The 23,764-nt window shown below is 41.7% G+C and overlaps 1 protein-coding gene across 4 annotated transcripts; it reads left to right on the plus strand.

Moving 5' to 3' along the window:
• The first annotated feature begins 606 nt into the window (after positions 1-606).
• nyap2a (neuronal tyrosine-phosphorylated phosphoinositide-3-kinase adaptor 2a) lies at positions 607-23,602 on the plus strand. 4 transcript variants are annotated; one of them, XM_078105045.1, is made up of 8 exons: positions 607-623; positions 916-1,055; positions 4,248-4,465; positions 7,295-7,605; positions 9,660-10,697; positions 12,344-12,472; positions 12,659-12,780; positions 20,286-23,602. In XM_078105045.1, exons 3-8 carry the CDS (start codon positions 4,263-4,265, stop codon positions 20,496-20,498), a joined length of 2,016 nt encoding a protein of 671 aa, XP_077961171.1. In that variant the 5' UTR covers positions 607-623; positions 916-1,055; positions 4,248-4,262; the 3' UTR covers positions 20,499-23,602. The 4 variants fall into 4 exon arrangements, with proteins under 4 accessions (XP_077961171.1, XP_040037282.1, XP_077961172.1 ...); XM_078105044.1 differs by lacking the exon at positions 607-623 and adding an exon at positions 631-825; XM_040181348.2 differs by lacking the exon at positions 607-623 and having other exon boundaries at positions 630-1,055; positions 12,701-12,780.
• The last annotated feature ends 162 nt before the right edge of the window (positions 23,603-23,764 follow it).

Raw genomic sequence — 23,764 nt, forward strand, 5'->3', positions numbered from 1 at the left:
TAGCCCAAAATCGCAAATTACAAGTTTGCCTCAGAGGGCTTTACAGTCTGTACACATGCGAAACCCTCACATCGGCACAGGAAAAACTCCCCAAGAAATAAAAAACCCTTCCATGGGGAAAAAAGGGAAGTTTTACCGTTTCAACCAGTATACCGGTACCCGATTCCTGACGGTATGAATTTTGTATGTACCGTCATACCACTGTTAAGCTGTAACAACTGCCGTTGCTCTTCGCCAGGCAGCAGAATTTATTTTTACACCTCATCGCTGAGCAATCAGTGGTTGGAGCTAGTGAGATTAATTAATTGGTTATAACTTTATAACAACAATGAACCCACAATAAACGCTCTTCACCAGTAAAACACAACAACACAGCTTGTGACATGCGAGCGGTGAACAGCTTTCAGGTGGCCGGCGGTCTTTTTTGGGGACAATCAACCAGCTATGACATCACATGGAAATAAGGCTTCATGTCACATCATGCCAGGTAATGTCAACAATACACAAGCACATAGTTGCTTCCTCTATGTTGAGGAATATAAAATCTCTCCCCTCTGTGTCCCTCCCCCATCTTTCTCCCTCCCTCTTATTCTTTCTCAGCAGCAGGGGGAGGAGTCAGCAGGGTGAGGATGCCGTCAGGTTGCCGTGGTTTCAACCTCTCTATTTTTTGTGCCGACTGTCAACGGGGATGTGTGTGTGGCTGTGTGCAGTTGAAGGTTTTCTGAGTGTGAGGCGTGAGGCGTGATTCTTTAATCAGTGAGAATATATGACGGAAGGACGGAGAGAAGGAAGAGACGAAGGAAGGGAGCAAGGAGGTGTTAAAGGGTGAATGTGGATTAACGTTTCTGTAAAAAGGAACCGCAGTCTTCGCTGAGCTGCTAAAATCTTTATCCCTCTGCCTTTGATTCTGCTCAGAGGTTGAAGAAAAGAAAAAAAAGACACTGAATGTGAGAAAGAAGAAAACACTGAAGACACGTGAATGAGATATTAAAGGAGACACTGTATGCGACAGCGAAGAAGGAATGGGGGGAGATTGAGTCTATACTGATTCTCTGGTAAGCCTCAATGTTTGCTCTAGCATATCTAGACTAAATGTGGAGTTGCTGGTGAACAGCTCGGATCTATTTGTCATCAGTGTTTCTTGTAAACAGAATCAACAAAATCCGGCAAATCTGGGTCCTCACACCTTTTTTGTATTTTAACCGTGAAACCTGAAACAGCAGCATCTAATTTCAACACTGCAGCCATCTTGAATCAGACCTCAGAAAGAAGTTACAAATTAAAATCACTCCTATTTTGAAAGAATTGACCAACATCTCTGAAATTGAGACACAATAAATATATAACTGAAATGTTCTTAATAATCCTCCAAAGCAGATTTCTGATTCATCTCCTATGGGAGATATTTACATAAATCATATGAGTTAATCTGTGAATGAGTGCACATGTGAGCATCCCTGTGTATGTCCACAGCTAATATTACATACTGACGCAACGAACTATAATTGTTAGCCTTTTTAGGAGCTCTTTTTCAGCTGCATGGACATCTGGTGGTTGCAGTAGCTGAAACTTTATAAAATAAAGAATAGATTATAGAAGATAATCCTTTAATTGGACCACATTGGAGTAATCTGCAGGATTACGGCATCAAAGTAGAAAGTGCTACGAGAGGCAGTCAGTAGAAAACAATATAAGAAAATAGAATAAACAGTAGTTTGGGTTGAATGTACATTATTGCATAAGTCGTTCACTCTGAAGTGTGCTCAAGCAATGTTTTATGACAAAGTACTGACGATACATGTCTGGAAAAGCCCAAACTCTGGGAATCATGAAAAATTAAGTTAATGTAGCTTCATAAAGTTACCATTGTGCACTTCATGCAATGACGGCACACCTGTAGACATTGACTGTAAAACTTACGCACGTGCTAAATCCAGATAGGAGGCAGGTCTACTAAATTCCCACCTCGACAGGTGGAGCACCTAACCCTGACCTTGTCAGCCAGTAACCCAACCGAGAAACCTTTTGAGACGTCAGATCACACCCCTGATTACTGTCAACTGTGATCCCCAACAAAGAAACTGTGGTAGGTTCGGGAGATGTGGGCTTCAGACTAAGGTCTGCTAAGGTGAATGGACCAGATCAGAGGCAGATGGCTACGATGCTGGACACTAGCTGACTGGATGTCAGCAAAGTAGAGGTTAGCTGTGTCACAAAATACTCTAAGCATCCTGGTAGATATTTACTCCACCAAGGCAAAGGAGGACACTTCCCGGTATAATGATTACATAGCTACCTCCCGTCACAAGTCACTGAATCTTCTGTTGGCTCCTTTATTTTTGGGTTCATAGTGTCAAAGCACCTGGAGAAGACAGTATGGCAGGACCAAAGGGACATGGACCATACAGGAAGACACTGCAGTGGAATCAATTTATGAAATAATAATTTATAAATGAAATCTCTGAAAAAGCAGGCAGGCTAGAGGCTTTTGTCTAAACTGGATTCCCCCTCCAATTCCCCCCATCCCACTAGCTTTACTTTCACTTTCATACTCTATGGTCCTCTCCCTATTTTCCTTATCTTTCCTTCTCCTTAAATTCTCCTTTCCTCTTCCTCACTCGAGGACCGAGAGTATTACATCATGCTCCTCTGGGGGATGCTGCTGTTGCTAGGTTACCGCCAGCTGACTCCCTGTTCCATTTTTAGAAAGAGACTGAGTGGTGGGGGAGGGGAACGAGAGAGAGAAAAGGAGAGAGAGACATTCCTTCAGTATTGTGAAACTTGTATTCACTATTTTAGTACTCAAAAAGGTAGACCTGTATAAGATGATCTTATCTCTGGGGGGACCAGACTCTGTATTATTGTATTGATGCATTTACAATATCAATAATCGATCAGTGCGACATTGCTGTTCAATTCACTGTAGAAACCAGGCTCAGCTAGTCCATGTCAATGTGTCCTTTGATTAGACACATGCCCTCTAACACTTTGACCTGGCCTGGTACCCCAAAGAGCTATGCATGCTGTGAATTTGGTGAATGATAGGGTGAAGGTTTTTTTAGTCCAGATGAGCAGGTAACCCCTTACACCGTAGCTCCTGTCATCACGATATGAAAGGGGTGAATGATGACATGTAGTGTTCAAGCACTCTAACTGGTCAGAAGAAAAGGATGAATCCTAACCCCATACAAGTGGAGTCTATTTACAAAGTGAGGTTCACAACATCTAATATATAACCTATTTCATCATCCTCTGGAGTAGATAGATAGATAGATAGATACTTTATTGATCCCTCAAGAGGGAAATTTTGGTGTCACAGCATGTACAGGGAAGAAAATAGAATTAAAAGATACACATTATATACAATATAATGAGGTTAAAAAATATTAAATTATTAAATTAAATTAAATAAACTAAACTAAAACAAAAGAATAACCTTCAAGAAGAGACAGTGCAATAATAATAATTTGTAAAAGGAGAAGAGGAAGAGCAGCAACATCACAGCAGTAGATGGTTATTATTGTCATTATTTAGCCAGAGATGATTTATTGTAGAGTGTTATTGCACTGGGCAGGAATGATCTCCTGTATCGGTCCTTGTGACAGCGGAGCTGAAGGAGTCTGTTGGAGAACGTGCTCCGCTGTCCCTGTAGCAGGTGGTGGAGGGGGTGGTCAGGATTATCCAATATGGATAGCAGTTTCTTCAGTGACCTCCCCTCCAACACCTTTTCCAAGCTGTCCTGTTTGCAGCCAATGATGGAGCTGGCCTTCTTAACAAGTTTGTTAAGTCTGTTGGTGTCACCGGCTCTAATGCTGCTCCCCCAGCAGACCACGGCGAAGTACAAAGCACTGGCCACAACAGACTGAGAGTAGAGGAGCAGGGACATCCTGATAGCCAAACAATGGTGACTTCACCCTGCAGCCCACTTTAATAGATATGAGGGCAATATAAATAAATACATTGAAGAACATTCATACTAATAACTTATGTTTACATAAGAGGCCAATGACAATGCAAATAGCCAGCAACACTTTGTAAACATTGAGATGATAAACAACAGCATTGTTAGTCAATCATGTCACCTGTTGGTTAAACATGACACCTGGTAATAGTCATAATTTTTAAGTAGGTAAAGCAATACCACTAATATAATTTTGTTTCCTAATGTAGACAGCTTTGACTACTACTTGTGTCATGTATTAACATGTATTATTATTTTGTAAACTAACTGTTGTACAATCCTTCAGGTCCCCAGGAGAGTCATGAGGTCTCAGGAGGAGGCGTCTTCCTTCAGGAGGTTCTTTCAGTATGTGGAGGACAGTGGCCTTAGAACATACGACAATCTGGTTATCCAAAATGCCTCGGACATCGCCAGAGAGAGCGACCGGATCCGCAACCAGAATAACTGGACTTACATGCAGGAGAAACACCAGAAGAAGAGACGACAGGAAGAGGCCATCAAAAGGTAGAAAACGCATAAGATAAGATATTCCATTATTAGTCCCACAATAGGGAAATTCACAGGACAGTGCACACAAGATACATGAAAAAAAACAAGCGCAGGAGTAAAAGTACAAATATTATAATAATAGACAAAATTTAAAATGAAAATGGAGTACATAAACAACTGCTGAAAGAAAGAGCTGTACAAAGCTTCCAGGGCGCCACCATGGGGTGGGAGGTGTTGCTCTTCAGGGATGATAGCTTAGTCATCATCCTCCTGTCTCCCACCACCTCCAGCACAGTGGACACCCTAGCACACTGCTGGCCTTTTTGATACGCTTGTTGAGGTTCTTCCTGTTGGCCAGCAATATAATGCTGCCCCAGCAGACCAGTCCATAAAAAATGGCAGATGCCACAACGAAGTCAAAGAAGGTCCTTAGGAGTGCTCCAACCACTCCAAAGGACCTCAGTCTCCTCAGCAGAGTCTGCTCTGACCCTTCTAATAGACACACAAATGTGATCTGTCCAGCCCAGTTCATTGTTCAAGTGAGCACCCAGGTACTTATAATATCTTACAATCTCAATGTCCATTCACTGAAAGTACTGGTACAGGAGGAGTGTGTTTACCCCTGCGAAAGTCCACCACCAACTTCTTGGTTTTGCTAAAGTTTCATATGGAGGCGGTTCCGCTGGCACCATCCTAAGAAATCCTGGTTTAGTTATTTGTACCCCCTGGCACATTAACGCATTATCAATACATTGATGTTGAAATCCATTAACTCCGACAACGATTTTATCATGCATTTATAGCATTTTGTGTCCCAGGTTAGGGTGCTCCTCAACAAATACACCCAAATCTGTTTTTGTGGATGTTTCAAACTTCATCTGGAGGCCACGGTCAGTGGACACTTCCAGGAGTTTTCCCTGAGTAGTGACAGAAATCTTGGTTCGGCATGATATGACTGGATCTCGGTCCACATTGTCTCTTAAGAGAAAATTATCCACCAGAGGAAAGCAGAGGTCGGTGCACAGTCACTGCTCCACAGCTCTGCTTTCTCCAGAAAGCAACCCAAGGTGTCATTCAGGTTTAAATGCGGGTATCCTTGACATGCACAGACATATTCGGTGTGTTCAGTTTGCAGAATATATCTGCCAGATCTCTACTCAATCAGAAAGGTGTGTACTTGCTGCTGACGGTACGCCCGGGTTTCAGAACAGACTGTAAAGCCCTCTGAGGCAAACTTGTAATTTGCGATTTTGGGCTATACAAAATAAAATTTAAAAAATGTAATTTGATTAGTTTGATTGGAGTCATAGTTTTGCATCTAGGGCTACTTGTTTACATGTGGTGAAAAATGAAATGAAAAATCACTTTTCATGCTCCTGTTCTTTGAAAAGTGCATGAACATGGCATTTGGGCCTCTTCCATACCAACCCTACAGACGCGCCAGCATTCACTCTGTCACCATGATGACTAGTAGTACTCACTCACTCACTAGCTTTGGTTAAACAGGCCCAAACAACTGCCATGGGGCCACCATAACCAGAGAAAATCTCTTATGTCTTTAGCTAGCTAGCCTTTTTAGCTAGTCTTACCAGTCTGCGGCACTGACTCATGCGCAGACATACCATAAATTCCGAACTATAAGCCGCTACTTTTTTCCCACGCTTTGAACCCTGCGGCTCATACAACGATGTGGCTAATGTATCATTTCTCACGGGCTAGCACACGAGAGCGAGTCAGACAAGTGCAAGAGATAATGCGCTGAGGAAGACGTTTGATTGTGTTTCGAACAGCCATTTTGCGCATCATATTCAAACACGTAGGAATGCATATGATGCAGCATTTAAGTTACGGGCAACCAATCTGGCTGTCGGAGAAGGAAACAGAGCGGCTACACGTAAACTTGCCATTAAGGAATCAATGGTGAGACATTGGAGACGGCAATGTGAAGAACGTACTCGATGTAAAAAGATGACAAAAGCTTGCAGAGGAAATGAAAGCAGATCGCCCAAACTTTAAAACGTTCTTGAAGACTGGGTGAACACACAGAGAGCAGATGGCTGAGGTGTTTCAACCGTGCAGATCCGACTGAAAGCCAAAATAATTGCCACCGAAAAGAAGATTTTAGCGGTGGACCATCGTGGTCCCAGATTTTTGAGACGTAAAGGCCTCTCCGGCGCGGACGACTCTGCATCAGCAGTTGTTTTTCTGCCGCGTGGACACCTGCGGCTTATATATGTAGACATCTTTTTTTTGTTACCCTAACCCTAACCCTTTACGGTAGTCAAGCCATTGTTTTCCCTCATATCAAGCATCGCATATAACTGCTAATTATAATATATATATATATTGCAACTTCTTATGGCAGTAGTAGCCACACCATCTAAATATCTAGTTAATTAATCTATTTAGCACCCCATTAAAGTGGAGAGCTCTAGAATTATCATCAATAGTGTATTTTATACTTGATCCATGTCTTCTCTGACTGGAGTTTTAGAATTTGTCAAAATTAGATTTTGTCTCTGCTCAACTTTATTTAGAATGAAAACTTCAAGCTCATCTTGTATGTCATAGAACAAACAGGGATTTACTCAAATCGCTGCCAGAAAAAAATACATTTAGAGAACGCTAAACAAATGCTGCCTGTTCACATTCTGAATAGAATGTTGGAATTTACAGAGGGCACATTTGTACGGACATACAGTTATATAGAGTACAGCACAGTGTAACATTCTTATAGTAATTGTTACCCACAGTTTTAAATTGTGTAAATTCTATTAGTTGCTGTGTGATTGATAATAATTGGTAATTGATAAATAATCTACAATTTTGTCCCTCAACTTCCAGGATTGGTGAAGATGTAGCCATGGCAACAGACGGGGCATATTCTGGAAAACATTTCAGGATGGGTTTCATGACAATGCCCGCACCGCAGGATCGTCTGCCACCCCCAAGTCAGGGTTTCACCGTTCGATCACAGTCCTTACACTCTGTGGGCGGAGATGATGACTGCAGTCCAAACCGTAAACAGCCCCCACCCAAACCAAAGCGAGACCCCAACACCAAACTGAGCAGCAGCTCTGAGATGGTGAACGGAGGCACTGGAGTCCCAAAGACAGATATTGAAGAGACCAGAGAGACCTCAGAGCAGGCCGAAGGTGAAAACCCCACAGCTGACGTGACAGCTAGTTAGACACCTGCTAGTTAGAAATTACACCAGCTGGTGGTTAATGTTTAATGGTTAAAAATAACATCAGCTGGTTAGACATGACACCTGGTGTGTAATTGTGACATATATATTAGAGCTGTCAATAGATTTTAAAAAAAAGTTAACTAATTATTGTCACATTTTGAAATTCATTAATTGCGATTAATTGCGATTAAAAATGATCTTATAAATTAACAAGTAATCACTTTTAAAAGCATTTATTTTAGAGACTAATGTTTAATTGCATTTTTATAAACAAAAAACTACACACATTTGATCATCTCAGGGTCGATGGTGCGCATGGAGTAGAGAGGGTGCGCCGGGAACCGCAAGGATGTCAAAGGGGCCCTGAGCAAGACACCGAACCCCTAATTGTTCGCTGGGCAAAAATTTGAAAACCATGGGTTAAAAATGCTATGTAAGTCGCTTTCGATAAAAGCATCAGCTAAATGACCTGTAATATAATGTAATAGCCCCAAGTCAGAATTCCACTGGGTGGAAAATCTGGAACTAGAGACTCTTCCTGCTGTGCATGTCGCTGTCCTCTCAACTCTCCATAGAGTTAGATGGCTGTGTTTAAAGTGCCCAACAATCTCTCGAGATTTAGCCAGGACATTTTCCAAACCACTTTCTTTCAGGGCAACAGTGGTGGTCCTCTGCAGACTGTGTGCCGCGCAGGGTTGATGTTGAGATGGAAGTCGCTTAGTGCTACCAATATATTCAAGGCATCAGTGCCTAAAGTGGTCCAGATGCTGGTCCATATTGACATGATAGCATGACATTGCTGCAGATTTGTTGGCTGAACTTTATGATGCAAATCTCACATTACACCACATCCTAAAAGTGCTGAATTTGATTCAGATGTGGTGACTGTGGTGGTAAGGGGCCAAAAATGTAGGAAGAAAATATTACCCACACCATTACACCAACCCCACCAGCCTGAACGGTTCATACAAGGCAGGATGGATCAATGCTTCCATATTGTTTACGCCAAATTCTGACAGTACCACCGGAATGTCGCAGCTGAAATCGAGACTCATCAGACCAGGTAACGTTCTATCAATCTTGTCCAATTTTGGTGAGCCTGCAACTTGTAGTCTCAGTTTCCTGTTGTTACATTAAATTACATGTCATTTAGCTTGCTTTTATCCAAAGTGACTTACAATAACTGCATTTCAAACATAAGGATACAAACTCAGAATAACAAGAAACAAGAAAGTGCAGGAGTGGCACCCGGTGTGGTCTTCTGCTGATGTAGCCCATCTTCTTGAAGGTTCCAAGTGATCTGCGTTCAGAGATGGTATTCTGATTTCCTTTGTTGTAACAAGTGGTTATTTGAGTTGCCATTTTATCATCTCGAAGCAGTCTGTTTTCCTCTGACCTCATGAATGACGAGCTTGTGTGAGTATGTCACAAACTGCTGATTTTTACACAACCATCTCTAGGGTTTACAGAGAATGGTCCAAAAAAGCAGCAGCTGTGTGGACGTGAATGGAATGCATTATTGATGTGAGAGGTCAGAGGAAAATGGGCTGACTAGTTTGAGAGAGTGTTGTGGATTAATTTATTCATAGTTTTTACTATTTTCTAATTATACCCTAACTCACTAACTTTATCTATCTGATGACCCACACATTCTCACAGACCAGTGACCCTCAGTAACACACACACACACACACACACACACACACGAGGAATGCAAAATACCGAATAATGAAAGTATGCCATGAAGAATTAAGGCAGTTCTGAAGGCAAAAGGGGGTTCTAATCTTTTACTAGCAAGCTGTTCCTAAGAAGTGACCGGTGAGTGTAGGGATCCACCTTTGCCAAATAATGGTTTATTCAAATGAGCAGAGAAAGAGAGTTAACCAAAATATGTTTTGACTCCATAGTTTTTCTGTTCTTGTCTCAAATCTTTTTTTGTAGAAAGTACTTTTCTCTACTTTTATCTACTGGGTTAAACTGAACACCTCTTGGATGGCATCAATGTCTGTCTCTCTGCAGCTGGATGCCATCTCTACAGTGAAGACTACAAGAAGATGCCTCCACCTAAACCCAAAAGGAACCCAAACACTCAGCTCAGCACCTCCTTTGATGAATCTTATATCCATAACCATGACAACAGGAAGTCTTCTTTGCGATGGGATAAATCTTCGTCCCAGAGTCCAGCATCGAGGGACACGGAGGACGAGGAGCCTGTCTACATTGAGATGGTGGGGAATTTTCCGCGAGAGCTGAAAGGTCAAGAAACTGAGGAGGACGAGCAGAGCGAGGCTGTGTACGAGGAGATGAAGTATCCCATACTGGAGGACTTCCTGCAGGATGCCCACTCCACCCTATTAGATCTTGAAGCCTGGACATCCCGTGGATCCATCTGCGATATCCCTCCACCTTTCCCCAACCTCCTGACTCACCGTCCCCCGTTGCTCGTCTTCCCCCCCCTCCCTGCTCAGTGCTCCCCAAATTCTGACGAGTCTCCTCTCACCCCTCTAGAGGTCACACGGCTGCCCATGATGGAAAATCCCTCCTATTCCAAGTCAGGTGGCGTCGAACATCCTCAGAGCTCCACCCACCATCGCAAGGAGCGGGAACGAGGCAGAGACCGGGACCTGGCCTCAACAAACAAAATAACCTCCTCGGGCCGCTCATCAGCTCCGCCTCTCCCCTCCAACCTCTACAAGTCCTCTGGCTCCGCCCACAGTGGGCATGGTTACCCCCGCAGCCAATCAGCGTGTCCTTCTCCGGTCAGCATGGGCCGCTCTCTGACTCCCTTGAGCCTGAAGAGACCTCCACCATATGACACTCTGATGGCAGGAGGGAGTATGCCCCGTTCTTCCTCTTCCTCGTCCTCATCCTCACACAGGGCCGGGGAGGCCAGCGCCAAGCTGAGTAACTCCTCCTCCACCCACGGCTCCATGCAGAATGTGTCGATGAGGTCACAGACCCCCCCAAGCCCATTGGAGGAACTCAACAATCTGTTTACCTCAGGTAGACAGGTGATGAAGAAAGTCACAGGAAGCAGGAAGACTAGAGGGAGTGAAGGTAAACACTCAAGTTCTGCATCAGTGATATAGTCCTCCAGAGCTCAAAGTTAATTTCAGTGTTACATTCTAGTAGACAGATTATGAAGCAGGATCAATTTGAACATTCTGTTTAGTTTGATCAGTAGGATCAATGGGATTAGTAGCATCAACAGGATCAATGGGATCAGTAGGATAAATGGGATCAATAGGGTCAATAGGATCAACATGATCAATAGATGTGAATCTGAGCGGGAATGGATGTGAATGGGAGGGAATGGGTGTGAATGAGTCTACTTAATCAATGTAAAACCTTCCAGGACTACTGTCCATCCACTGGGCTATCACTTATATGTGATTCAGTCATTTTATTTCAGGCGATTCTCAAAAAAATGATTATTGATTGATTTATTCACCAGTAACAGAACACCCACAGAGGTTCTCCTTTATCCCCACAGAAAAACAATTGTCCAGATAAAGAAAGCAGTTCTAGAGTTATTACCAGTGGCGGCTGGTGGATTTTTTATGGTAGGGCCAGCCAGTATACATATATATATATAACATATATATTCTGTATATGATATAAATACCACATCATAACTATTATAAATATACAATATAAATATTATATAATAAATATATTATATTCATATAAAATCTAGGGCGGCACGGTGGTGTGGTGGTTATCACTGTCGCCTCACAGCAGGAAAGGTCCTGGGTTCGCCGCCGCCCAGTGGCCTTTCTGTGTGGAGTCTGCATGTTCTCTCCGGTGTCTGCGTGGGTTCTCTCCGGTTACTCTGGCTTCTTCCCACAGTCCAAAGACATGCTCTGGGGATCAGGTTAATTGGGGACTCTAAATTGCCGGTAGATGTGTGAATGTGAGTGTGAATGATTGTATGTCTCTGTGTAGCCCTGTGATTGGCTGGCAACCAATCCAGGATGAACCCCGTCTATCGCCCAATATTGGCTGGGATAGACTCCAGCCCCCCCGCGACCCTGTGTGCAGGATAAGTGGTTTGACGATGGATGGATTGATATAAAATCTATTACAACCTGTTTATGTGTATGTATTACAACCTGTTTATGTGTATGTATATATATATATATATATATATATATATATATATATATATATACATACATATATATATATATATATATTTATATATATATATATACATATATATATTTATATATATGTATATATATTATATTATATATTAAATATATTATATATATTTATATATACATATATATATTTACATATATATATATATATATATATATATATATATATATATATATATGAGGCATGCACATATGACTATATGTAAAATATATTTTTAATATAAACAAATTCTAATCTTGTCATTAGAAAGAAGAGGAGAGTCATTTCTTTATCTTACAGTTCTTATTCTGTAACATTTCTATATTCTTCCCTGTACATGCTGCTGTGATACCAAAATTTCCCTCTTGAGAGATCAATAAAGTATCTATCTATCTATCTATCTATCTATCTATCTATTTCGAGTTACATGTTAATTATTTTCACCACATCTTCTGGGTTTCCTTGTCTTACAGATTGATTCCATTAAGTTACATAGCTGCTTTTCCTCTCTCATCGTGTGTTTCTCTTGTCTCATTGTCTCCTTTGTTTCAATCATGTAGGAGACTGCAGGTCTCTACCAAGACACGGCAGCAAAGACAGAGAAGGACAGTCGAGTCCACTTCCAAGCAGGATGGGGAGGTCATCTGTGAGCCCCACCATGATGCTGTCAGGAGGAGCCGGAGGAGGAGGTCAGGTTTAAATGTGAAGTTGATTTTAATTTAATTTATTTGCTTTTTGACCCAAATCATAGATGTGATTTTTTTGATGTATCTGCGGCTTGTAAATATATTTTAGAAGACCATTCAGTTATTAACAAGGGAGGTTTCTTTCGTAATCTTTTTTTCTTTTGGGAAATTGATGCAAAACCAAAATAGAATCTGCAGAATCAAAGTTGGTGTGTAAACTTGGCCGTTCAGCTTCAACGTCAGGAGTTCCTTCACCAGGGGGGACGCCGCATCGTCACCTGTATGAGCTGCATCACCCTGCCCTCAGCCAGGTACGCTCCTGTGTAACACATGTCTTTCTACCTGTCTGTCCACATGTCTGTCCACCTGTCTGTCAACAAGTCTGTCAACAAGTCTGTCCACCTGTCTGTCTACCTTTCTGTCCACCTATCTGTTTACTTGTGTGTCCACTGGTCTTTCCACATGTCTGTCCAACGGTTTATCCCCTTGTCTGACCACCTGACTTTCTACCTGTCTGCCCATCTGTTTACTTCCTGTATACCTCTCTGTGTACAACGTGATCTCCAAAACCTGTTCGTAAAAATGTATACAAAAATCTTGAACATACAAATTCGTAACAATACATATGAACTGCGGGGGTTAACCATGCCCCTTGTGTGAACAACATGGCGGACCATGTCGGATTCTTGAGTGAACGTCTCTCCGCCATGTTGGATTTTTTGAGGGGGTTAGGGTTAGTATTCTATTCTTACAAATTAACATTGATTTCTCGTTAAAAATTCAATCATAACACGTTTATTTTACATCGGTAGAATTCACAAAGTGTGTTTACGGGGTGCAGGTCCCCATTCACTTTGAATAGGGTGACGTCATCAGTTGCAGTCCGTATTTATTTCGTATGTATCACTACGAATTTGTATGTTCAAGATTTTCGTATACATTTTTACGAACAGGTTTTGGAGATCAGGCTGCTGTGTAACTGTGTTACTTGTCTGTTTGCTTCTATACATTTTGTAAATCAGTTAGAAAAAAAAAAAAAAAAAGTATATTATTAAATAATAATAGTCATATTTTATTTATATAAATAATTGGAGAATTTATATTCCTCACAGGATTCAACGTCACAACAGCGACAGACCGTAGAAAACGTTTTACAAACAGCCAGAAGCATTGATCCATCAGCTGACTGACATCTGAAATGTTAACATATAAACTAGTAAAGAGGGTGTTTCTTTTATTTGTACAAGAAACATTTCATAATCAAATTTGTGTGTAAAGTATTTGGTTGTAAATTCATGTTTTTTTCAATTCTCAACATGAATTCTAAAAACTGACATTGATATAAATGTGATATTTAAAGTGAAGTTATACTCAACGTGTTCTCATTCCACTTGGTCAGATTCACTGTGTCACTTGTTAACACATGTTAGTCCAGCAAGTCAAACAATGACGCTCTAATACAGTCACATTAAATACGTGGTTAGCGTTGTAAATTCGAATACAAACACTTTAGGATGAGGTTTAGGTAATACGACCACTCGGTAAGGTTCAGGATCCTATGGTTGGCCTTAGAATATCTCTAAAATACATATGCAGAATCAATGGAACATTCAATTCAATTCAATTAATTTTATTTTGTATAGCCCAAAATCGCAAATTACTAATTTGCCTCAGAGGGCTGAACATAAGTTCATAAACTAAAGACAAACATCACATATGAAACTTGAAACAACACAATTGTTCTGGTCGTTGCTCTCTGAGCATTTAGTTTGAGTTTCTCACTGATAAGGACATGTTGACATTGTTGCATACAGAATCTGAAGAGTTGGGGTAAGGCTAACCCTAACCCTGAACCTATGGGAATGAGAACAGGCTGTCGTAATTTAATACTCATACTAACAAACTTTCATTGATATTATTATTAAACTAACAAAGCGTACTTCACACTAATACTAAAACTTCAGTGAGTATACTTACACTCAAGCACTTTAATGGATTGCATTTAAATTATATCAATTATTTTACATTCACTCTAATAAAAACTCTGTTGTCACCTATCCCTAACCGATCCCATATTAACCCTGGCCTTTAACCTCACCCCCTAATCTGTAGTAGACTATGATTCCCTGACAAACGATTTGTTCCGTCTCTCGGTCTATAATACATGACATGAAATCTGAAACTTTGTGTAACCAATCTTGATTTATGATTGATAAAATATTTCATTTCACCAAATTCCGAAGCACAGCATGTCATTTCTCTCAATCAAAACAGTAACAATAGACAGACTACCTCAAAGGTAGTGTTGGGTCATGGGAGTCTTCACTTCAATGACTAACTTCAACTATTGATAATGAAATGCATCCCACACGACTCAGAAATATGCTCACAGAGGAGGAAACGTATTAAAGTGTAATCATGGTTAACAATTAGCGTTTAAACTTATGAAGGGCGGTACGGTGGCGTGGTGGTTAGCACTGTTGCCTCACAGCAAGAAGGTCCTGGGTTCGATTCCGCCCAGTGGCCTTTCTGTGTGGAGTCTGCATGTTCTCCCCGTGTCTGCGTGGGTTCTCTCCGGGTTCTCCGGCTTCCTCCCACAGTCCAAAGACATGCTCTGGGGATCAGGTTAATTGGGGACTTTAAATTGCCCGCAGATGTGTGAATGTGAGTGTGATTGGTTGTATGTCTCTGTGTAGCCCTGCGATTGGCTGGCGACCAATCCAGGGTGTACCCTGGACTCCAGCCCCCCCGCGACCCTGTGTGCAGGATAAGCAGTTTGACAATGGATGGATGGATGGGACTTATGAAGGTCATCCTAATGAAATAACCCCAGGTATCGTCAGGGTCCAAATACCTTTTGATAGTTCCCACAGTGCTTTACAGTCTGTACAACAGATGACACCCTCTGTGCCAGGACCCTCCCAACAGAGTCCCTCTATCTGCATGGACAGAAATGGAAACAGATGTAACGTGTACACAGTGAACAACATAATACATTGAGAGCATGTTCTATGCATATGTTATAAATGCTTTTAAAAATCAGTACTAATGCTGCGTACACGTTAAAAGCGAAGCGAATGATTGGCGCGAGTAGATTCCATGCAAAGTCAATGCACAGCCACAAATGGTTGCGGAGGAAGAACATTTTCAACGGGCGTCGTGAAGGACGTGAAAGACGAGAAAGACGCAGTACAGGGGACGCGAAAAAGCGAAAGAAGCGAAGCGAATAAATCGTTTTTTCACCAAAGTTGAAATATTTAAAGTTCAAAAAGTTAGCCAATCAGCGCTGAGATGCTCCGCTCGCCATCACCGCTTCCTGCTGCCACACTGTGAACACACGTTATGAAACGGCCGCTCACCGGAGACACACAGAGACTGAACGCCTGTAAGTTAGTTTGAGTCTAACAAGAGAGACGCGCCGATCCGACACAACAGGTCATCAGACCGGCTGCTGGTCCGCCTGAAGCAGCCGGGAGGCCGCAGTCATCCAGACGCACTTCCTGGAGGAGTCGGTGACATTCCAGCTGTGTGCGGCGACGGATGACATCATGAACCCGAACACAACACCGGTTCCGACGTTTGTGTAGTTCACACAACAAATAAAGAGCAGAAATAGTGGTTGTTTATTTCCATGGTGGATAGTGGAAATTATTATAACTTGTAATCATTTACGGAGACAAGTAACATATATAAGCCACGCCCCCTTTCAGGAGCCAATGAAGGCGAAATAACTACAACTAGTCGGTCGAGTAATTGGCGAAAATTCACATCGCTTTTGATGACTTATAATAATAACAATTCACACAGAGTGGACAAAACGTACAGCTTTTATCCTATTCTGAGGGTTACGCCTCAAGAGTCCTGTTGCACATCATCAGACTAATCTGTCAGACCCAGACGGGAGGCAGAGCAGGTGTATAGGGTGACAGTTTATTCACACAGAGCACTAATAGGTCCAAAAATAAAGTCACTCCAAAAGGAGTGAAACAAAGCTACTTATCTAAACCTAACGGAGACCTGACGTTGGAACAAAAAGAGCTACAAAGAAAAATCACTCGAACGAGGTAAAACTATGGTCACGAGATTAGACAAACTATGGATCTTGGACACTGGCAGGTATGACGACGTAGGACGACACACTGGCACAAGACAAAGGGAGACGCAGACTATATGAACACATGGGGGAAGAGGGAACAGCTGGACACATCAGGAATCAGGGAAGACAATCAGACGGCTGACACATCAGGAAGGGAAAGGTACCTGAAACGAGAGAATATTTAATCTCTAAAATAAAACAGGAAGTCACGAAAACAAACGTAGAGACAGGTCAAAAACCCAACTTGACATACAGGTGTGACATAGTCAAGCTGTTGTTTACAGATCAGATGCGAGAACCACTGTCAACCCGTTTTTTGGGTATAAACATAGCAAAAGAAGAAGTAGTCACAGAACAATTCAATTCATTTTATTTTGTACAGCCCATAATCGCAAATTACCTCAAATTGCCTCAGAGGGCTTTACAGTCTGTACACATACAACATCCTCTGTCCTGTAAGAATACGTGTTCAAGATTTGGAGCCTGGTCGGGGTTATCAAAAATTCAGCCGAACGACTTCTCTCGTTCTGGGAAGTCATTTGCAAAGGCAGGAGCAGATCAGGCAGCACACAGGCCGGAAGAACAACTAACATCAGCAAGAACATCATGTTTTATAACCCTTGAAAGACAGAGAAAGAAAGATTTCTATTGGCCCTAAACTGGCGTAGAGGAGGACCTTCCACCTCCCGCATCTAAAGATCAGGTCACATCCAATGTCCAGACTCCTGACTTAACGTAAACATCAGCGAACAGAGTGTGTATGTTGAATAGCGTTGGTGTGTCTCTAACCCCCTTTGGCTGGTAAATCTTCTAGTTGACCCGCAGACCTTGCATTCCTCACATCCTGCTTCCCCCCTTACCTAACTCTTAAATCAAGACAAGACAGCGAACCCCCAACTAAGCCTTTATAGCCTTTACTAAGCCTCATACTTTGATTATCAGTCCCAAAACCCACCATCGGCACAGGAAAACTCCCAACACAGAAAAAAACTCCCAACACAGAAAAACTCCCCAAAAAATGAAAAAACCCTTCCAAGAGGAAAAAAAGGGAAGAAACCTTAGGCAGAACGTCAGAGGAGGGATCCCACTCCCGGGATGGACAGACTACAATGGATGCTATGTGTACAGAATGAACAATGTATAATACATGCAATTCCTATGACAGAAATGATTCAAGTAATTGTGAGTAGTAAGCCAGGGTACAGTAATATGATTAATATCTAAAATAATAATGAAGATGATGATGATGGCAGCAGCAGGCGTCAGCAGGGCCACGGCAGGTGTCAGGACCAGGGTCCCGAAGGAACCACGATCTACGGAGACCTGATAGGGGAGAAAGCACAAAAAAAAAACCTCCCGGAAAGAAGCTGAATTAGTCATGTGCATTAATAAAACTTGAATTATGGTAGAACGAGAGCGTGAGAGAGGAGCTCGGTGTGTCCTAAGAATTCCCCCGGCATTCTAAGCCTATAGCAGCTTAACTAAGGGCTGGTCCGGGCTAACCTGAGCCAGCCCTAACTATAGGCACAATCAAAAGAGGAAAGTTTTAAGTTTTACTTTAAAAGAGCTGACCGAATCTGCCCCCCGGACTGAAAGTGCCTGGTTCCACAAAAGAGGAGCTTGATAACTGAAGGCTCTGGCCCCCAGACTACTTTTTAAAACCATAGGAACAACAAGTAACCAGCATCTATGGAGCGCAGCTGCCTTGTAGTGCAATAAGGTGTTACAAGCTCTTGAAGATACAACAGTGCCTCACCAGCAAGTGCCTTGTAGGTGAGGAGAAGTACCTTAAAATCTATTCTTGATTTAACAGGGAGCCAGTGCAGAGAAGTTAATACAGGAGTGATATGATCCCTTTTCTTAGTTCTTGTTAATACACATGCTGCAGCATTCTGAATCAACTGGAGAGGCTTAAGAGATTTACAAGAGCAGCCTGATAACAAAGAATTACAGTAGTCCAGTCTGGAAGTGACAAACGCATGAACTCATTTTTCTGCATCACTTTGAGACAGGAAGTTCCTGATTTTTGATATGTTACGTAGATGAAAATAGGCAGTCCTTGAAGTCTTCTTTATATGCGAGTTGAAGGTCATATCCTGGTCGAAGAGGACTCCCAGATTCCTGACGGTGCTGCTGGGTACCAGAGCAATTCCATCCATAAAAACTGTATCACGTGACAGCTGGCTTCGAAGGCGCTCTGGGCCTATCAGGATAACTTCCGTTTATTCTGAGTTTAGCATCAGGAAGTTGCCGGTCATCCAAGTTTTGATGTCTCCAAGACATTCTTGAAGTCTAACTAGCTGGTCCGTCTCTTCTGGCTTGATCGACAGATACAGCAGAGCATCGTCTGCATAACAATGGAAGTTTATGTGGTGTTTCCTGATAAGATCGCCCAAAGGAAGCATATAGAGGGTAAATAAAATCGGTCCAAGTACAGAACCTTGTGGGAGTCCGTGACCAACATTGGTGGTCTTTGAGGATTCACCGTTTACAAGCACAAACTGGGATCGGTCCGATAAGTAGGATTTAAACCAGCTGAGTGCAGTTCCTTTGATACCAATTAAATGTTCTAGTCTCTGCAACAGGATACAATGGTCTATGCTATCAAATGCGGCACTGAGGTCCAGCAAGACAAGAAAAGAGATGAGTCCTTGGTCCGATGCAAGTAGAAGATCATTCGGAATTTTCACCAGTGCTGTTTCTGTACTGTGATGCGCTCAAAATCCTGACTGGAAATCCTCGAACAAAGCATTGTTTTGTAGAAAGTCACATAATTGATTTGCGATGGATTTCTCAAGGATCTTAGAGAGGAAGGGAAGATTAGAGATAGGTCTGTAGTTAGCCAACACCTCTGGAGCAAGAGTAGGTTTCTTAAGAAGAGGTTTAATTACAGCTACCTTGAAGGACTGTGGTACATGTCCTGTCAACAAAGACAGATTCATAATATCTAATAAGGATGTGCTAACTAAAGGAAAAACTTCCTTAAGCAGCTTGGTCGGAATCGGATCCAAGAGACAAGTAGAAGATTTAGACTTTGAAAATAAAGAAGTCAGTTGATCAAGGTTGATGGAAGAGAAGGCATCCAAACAGGCATCAGGGCCCACTGCTGCATCCAAGGTTCCTACATCGGAGGACAGGTCGGCACTGGTTGAAGGCAGGAGACCATCAATTTTCTCTTTGATAGTCAGAATCTTATCATTGAAGAAGTTCATGAAGTCGTTACTAGTGAGGTCCAAAGGAATACACGGCTCGACAGAGCTGTGACTCTCTGTCAGTCGGGCTACAGTGCTGAAGAGAAATTATAATTTAGCTGTCGCTTTTATCCAACGTGTTCAAATGTCCCTTCGATTCTACCAAGGAATTAGATCTCATTCAGAGAACTTTTAAAGATACACATGTGTATCTTCTGTTTTTGTAAAAAAATACTAAATAGCCAAAACACACAATGCATTTCATGTCCCACAGTCTGCTAATAAACACTAATAAACAATGAGTGATGAAGCTAGAAAGTGATCAATAAATAATAAAAGAAGAATGTGATCAATAAATTATACAGGGATTAATTAGTATGAGGTAGAAAGTATTCAAATTTGTATTAAAAGGTAGAAAGTGATCAATGAGGCAAAAGTAAAAGGTGATCGATTGGTTGATTGTTCAATTAATTGTTAGATTAGTTGATCGATTGGTTAATTGCTTAATTGATTGATTGATTGATTGCAGATGCCTTGGCTCAGCGGAGACGCCACCATGATGGAGATGATTGAGAAGAAACAAGTTTTATGTCAAGAGATTAAAGCTCGTCAGCATCCTGAGAAGAATCTCTGTAAACAGGACAGCATGCCCATCCTGCCCAGCTGGAAGAGAAAGCAGCCGCCGCCCTACGCCGCCGTCGCCGGACAGACGGCAGCAGTGTTCTGGGACACGGCCATCTGAAAACAGCACACAGAAACCACGACTATGTCCCTATTCAAAATAAGATAATTCTCCTACTAAGATGTCAATGTGGCCAATAGAGATCACATGAAATGTTTCCATTGGGCCTTCAGTGATGCCCATCAGATGAATTTCTCTCGTGCCGTCATTTTGCTCCTGTGGTGTTCCCTTGTTGTCACTGTTCCATCTTTTGTTTTCATGGTTCTTCAAAAAGGAAAACACGCAAGAAGTCATGTTTATTTTTGGAATGTACTGAATACACGTCCAAAGAATCCTCCCGTAAACTGAGTCTATTTCAGAATAATCTGTTTGGATGAGTCGTATCAAAGAATAATATTAGTGTGCATGTAAATGTAGTCATTGATGGTGGTGGTGATAATGATGATGATAAATATGATGATGAAGATGAAGCCATCAGGACACATTAACAGCTTGTTTATGCTCCGAACTGCTGTTTTTCTCTTTTTGTTTAATGGACAGTATCTGCTGACCCTTCACTGCCGTCAATCAGTCTATCGAGTTTAATCAAATTTACAAACATCAGTTAGCGGAAGTTAAGCCTAACCCGTATCACTGCGAGCTGTAGGCGTTAACACATGAATAAAGTTGTTAAATTTAAAGTGATGAAGCCTATATTACTGGACCTTCAATTATTAATTAATCAAGTATGGCACTAATAAAAAAATACAGCAGAGAGTGTTGACATCAAAGAGAAGAAAGAAAATAACCAAATATCTATAAAATGAACAGAAACAACAACATAATTTCTACACATTATTCAAATAAATCAATATTTAATACTCTATTTACTGAGTCTGATCATGTGACAGTTTTTGTTATCCCTAAACGGTAAATATTTTAATACCTTGGTTTTTCAAATTATAAAAAGATGTATCCTAATGGTTTTATAAATGAAGTCACCTCATGTGGGTCTCGATCCGGATGTCTAGACCGAGTCAAAAAGATTATGTGATAAAATCAGTATTAAGAAGATATTAACCATTTTATTTTGTACTAATTATTTAGCACTTAAATTAACTAAATTCTTTTACAAAATATGAAAAGCATCAAACTATTTGAGGAAACAGAAACAATTATTGTGCGTAGTTGATCAGGTGTCCTTCTGTCCAGTCAGAGCACTGGGAGGCGTGGCCTAAAAGTGTAGCAAAGTTTTCTGTTGTCTTTCTGCTGGATATTTTTTATATCTGACCACGTGAAAAGATTCAAATGTATTTTAAGGTTGTATTTTAAGGTTAAGGGCAGTTGTGGAGCAAAATGCCGTAAAGAGAAAAAAAAGTTTATAATCTCCACTCTGTGAAAAGAATAATCTGAATATGTCAATCAAACATGTTTTTATAATTAAAAGGTAATCTGTGAATCTGTGTGTGGAAGAAAAAGACAGTAAGTAATGATTTTTTTATGTTCAAAATAACATTTTTGGTTTGGTATCATCCATAACTGCAGTTTAGCTGCAGGCTAACTCGAGTCAAAACACAGTTCAACCAGTTTTATTAGACTTTAAATTAGACTGTAGTCTAACTGTTAAGAGCAGTTTGTCTCCAGTTTAACCGTAGTTTAACTAGAGTTTAACTCCAGTTTGAGTGCAGTTTAACTCCAATTAGACTGCAGTTTAGCTACGGTTTATCTCTAGTTCAACCCCAGAGTTGAATTCTATTGTAATTCCAGTTTAACTCTAGTTTGACTCAAGTTTAACTGCAGTCCAATTCCAGTTTACTCCTGTTGGACTCAGCGGTTTGAGCTTTTCTGGGCCCAAGGTGTTGATGTAAAATTTGATACTGTTTTGTTTATTCTATCAGACAACTACACCTCTGGTTAAATGTGAGGGCCTTACCATGAGATTCACCTGAAGGTGAAATGACTGTTTCCTGAAGGTCACATGACATTCAGCTAAAGGTCACATGACCATTTCCTTAAGGTCACGTGAGACTCAGGGGACAAACTGGGTTTTTGGGTTAATGAACAAATATTTCAGAGAGAAATTACTTGTTGTTGGCGATGGATGTGAGTGAGCTGATTAATTCATGTGATGTCAAATCAAAGGTAACATCTGACGGAAGCAAAGCATTCTGGGTTGCAGTGGTGAAATCTGTCTATAGCTTTTGTCTCAAAGTTGCTAGGCTGCGTCTCTGTAGCCTCTAGTTTTCAGCAGCTTTCGCGGTAGACCTGGCCTGGGTCCTCCAACAACCGCATAGGCTGACTTCTTGCTTGGGTGATCAGCTTTACCTCCACTGCTCCCGTTGCCTAGCAACCCACTGGGCTTAACAATTAAAGCCTTAAACCCGAAAAACGTATAAAGTATGTAAGGGGGGGCAGCATGACGGAGTTAACATCAGTTACTAATGTCAAGTAACTTAACTTATCAGCACTGTAGCCAGACTAACAGAACCACAGCTCTGTCGAGCAGTCTGTTCCTTAAGGTTGGCGCATGCTTCTGCATCTTTACGCACCGTGTCGACGCAAGGGACACGCAAGGGGGTCTTGTGTCTGCTTTTCCTTGCGTCGCTCTGAAAACGCAGAAGTATAAACTAGGCTTTAACCCTTAGGTCTCAGCAGTAACAACTTCATGAATGTCTTCAATGATAAGATTCTGACTATCAAAGAGAAAATTGATGGTCTCCTGCCTTCAACCAGTGCTGACCCGTCCTCGGACGTAGGAACCTTGGATGCAGCACTGGGCCCTGATACCTACTTGGATGGCTTTTCTTTCATCAACCTTGACTGACTTCTACAATTCAGAAGTCTAAATCTTCTACTTTTCTCTTGGATCTGATTCCAACTAAGCTGCTTAAGGCAAGGCAAGGCAATTTTATTTGTACAGCACACTTCAACAACAAGGCTGTGGTGGCGGGCGTGGTTTGGCTCAGCTGCAGAGGGGACGGAGAAGGGAGTGGTTCGGGGAACGGTGCCAGGGGGAGGCATAATTGGCCTCAGGTGGGAGTAATCAGGGTGTGTGTGTGTGTGTGAGAGATCCTTAAGAAGGAGAGATCCGGCGACAGCGACAGGAGACTCAGGCAGGCGAGGAAGCTGGAGCCGGACGCTCGTGTGATTAAAACAGACAATAAAAAACTTTTTGCAAAAACCCATTGCTGTATCCTTGTTATTCCACGTTCCCCCCAAGGACTGCACTTCACCAAAGGCAATTCAAAGTGCTTCACATAAAACCATTAGAAACATCCAAACATAAAGCGATAGGGTTGAAGGGGATGAAGAGATTCATCGACAGTTAAGAACATTGATACATTGAA

This window comes from Gasterosteus aculeatus, chromosome 1 (genome assembly GCF_964276395.1).
Source record: "Gasterosteus aculeatus chromosome 1, fGasAcu3.hap1.1, whole genome shotgun sequence".
NCBI classification, from domain to species: domain Eukaryota; kingdom Metazoa; phylum Chordata; class Actinopteri; order Perciformes; family Gasterosteidae; genus Gasterosteus; species Gasterosteus aculeatus.